Raw genomic sequence first — 1,373 nt, 5'->3', positions numbered from 1 at the left:
TCAACATTGCAGGTCCTGACTCCTCTCTAGGATTAGGTCTTGTCACAAGACCTTGTCACAGCTCCTTCCTCTGTATTTTCCTCCTAGAATAAAAGAACTCAGAAAACATTATTTGCTTTCATTTAAAATTATAATCAAGGGTGTACTTTCTGAAAGACCAGAAAGTGTTGGGAAGACTCCTCACTGAGACACAGTCCCCCTCCCACCTATGACACTCTTTCCTGTGACCAGCACAGAGAAGCACCCAGAGCAGAGCAGAGCACAGACTTCTCACTCTGGGGGAAAGCTGTCAGCATGACACCTGCTGCCTTGCTGTGGGCAGCCGTGGTCTCTGCCTGTCTGGGTAAGGAAGGTATAAGTCTTTATTTACAATGTTTTCTAATGGGCCTCAGAAGCAAGAGGAAATTAACAGCACAGGACCTGCATGCCTCACAGAGCCCAGCTATGGGGAGCCCAAAAGCTGACAGGTTCTACCTGAGGTTTGGGTCAAGAAGAGAAAGGTGGGTGGGAATGGGAACCAGCTGTGAGTCTGCCTGCTCAGTCTGTCTGGTGTCACACCCAGTGCAGTCAGTCCTTTCTGTCTTCCTTCCCACAGGATCCAGCATGGCCCAGATGGTCACTCAGCCTCAACCAGAAACGTCTGTGCAGGAGACAGAGACTGTGACCCTGGCCTGCTCCTATGACACCAGGGAGAGTAATTATTATTTGTTCTGGTACAAACAGCCTCCCAGTGGGCAGATGATTCTCATTATCCGCCAAGAAGCTTATAAAGAACAAAATGCAACAAATAATCGCTTCTCTGCGAACTTCCAGAAAGCAAGCAAACACTTTGGCCTCAGGATCTCAGACTCCCAGCTGGAGGATGCAGCAATGTATTTCTGTGCTTTCATGGAGGCACAGTGAGATGAGTGACAGGGAGAGGCGTACAGAAACCTCAGACCACAGCACTGGTGTCAGGGGGGGGGCGGGAGGGAAGAAGTGTTTGGGGAAACAGGAACATAGAAAATCATTGCCCTCTTTTGGAAATAAAAGCTCTTTCTATCTGAATACAAGATACGAAGAAAGGTGAATGTCTATAAGCTGTAATCCTTCAGAAAACAAGGGCATGTGTAGTGTCTTCAAATGTTACAAATGTCTTCATACATATATTACACGTAAACCTCATACCTTTATATGGTGTATGTGACAGATTACACTTTCTGAGCACTTCCTTTTTCCAAAACATCTTTATGCTTTACCTGGGAGCTTATACTTCCAGGAACCCTAAACCTGACCATTATGGTCATTGAAGCTTTTGTTAAAATCATATTTTCAATTTTATTGTCCCATCCATGTCCCAGACTGAATCTCCACAGAACAAAGGACCCATGTTT

General features: G+C 45.7%; 1 gene segment (V, D, J or C); it reads left to right on the top strand.

The window, feature by feature from the left end:
• Nucleotides 1-294: 294 nt before the first annotated feature.
• LOC114492095 lies at nt 295-903 on the top strand. The segment is given in 2 exon segments: nt 295-343; nt 596-903. Coding segments are annotated over 2 exon segments (357 nt in total).
• Nucleotides 904-1,373: the final 470 nt, after the last annotated feature.

The sequence above is a fragment of the Phyllostomus discolor genome, chromosome 1, assembly GCF_004126475.2.
Source record: "Phyllostomus discolor isolate MPI-MPIP mPhyDis1 chromosome 1, mPhyDis1.pri.v3, whole genome shotgun sequence".
In the NCBI taxonomy this organism is placed as follows: Eukaryota; Metazoa; Chordata; class Mammalia; order Chiroptera; family Phyllostomidae; genus Phyllostomus; species Phyllostomus discolor.
The sequence above is the reverse complement of the archived record's forward strand: the minus strand, read 5'-3'. Positions and strand labels throughout refer to the sequence as shown.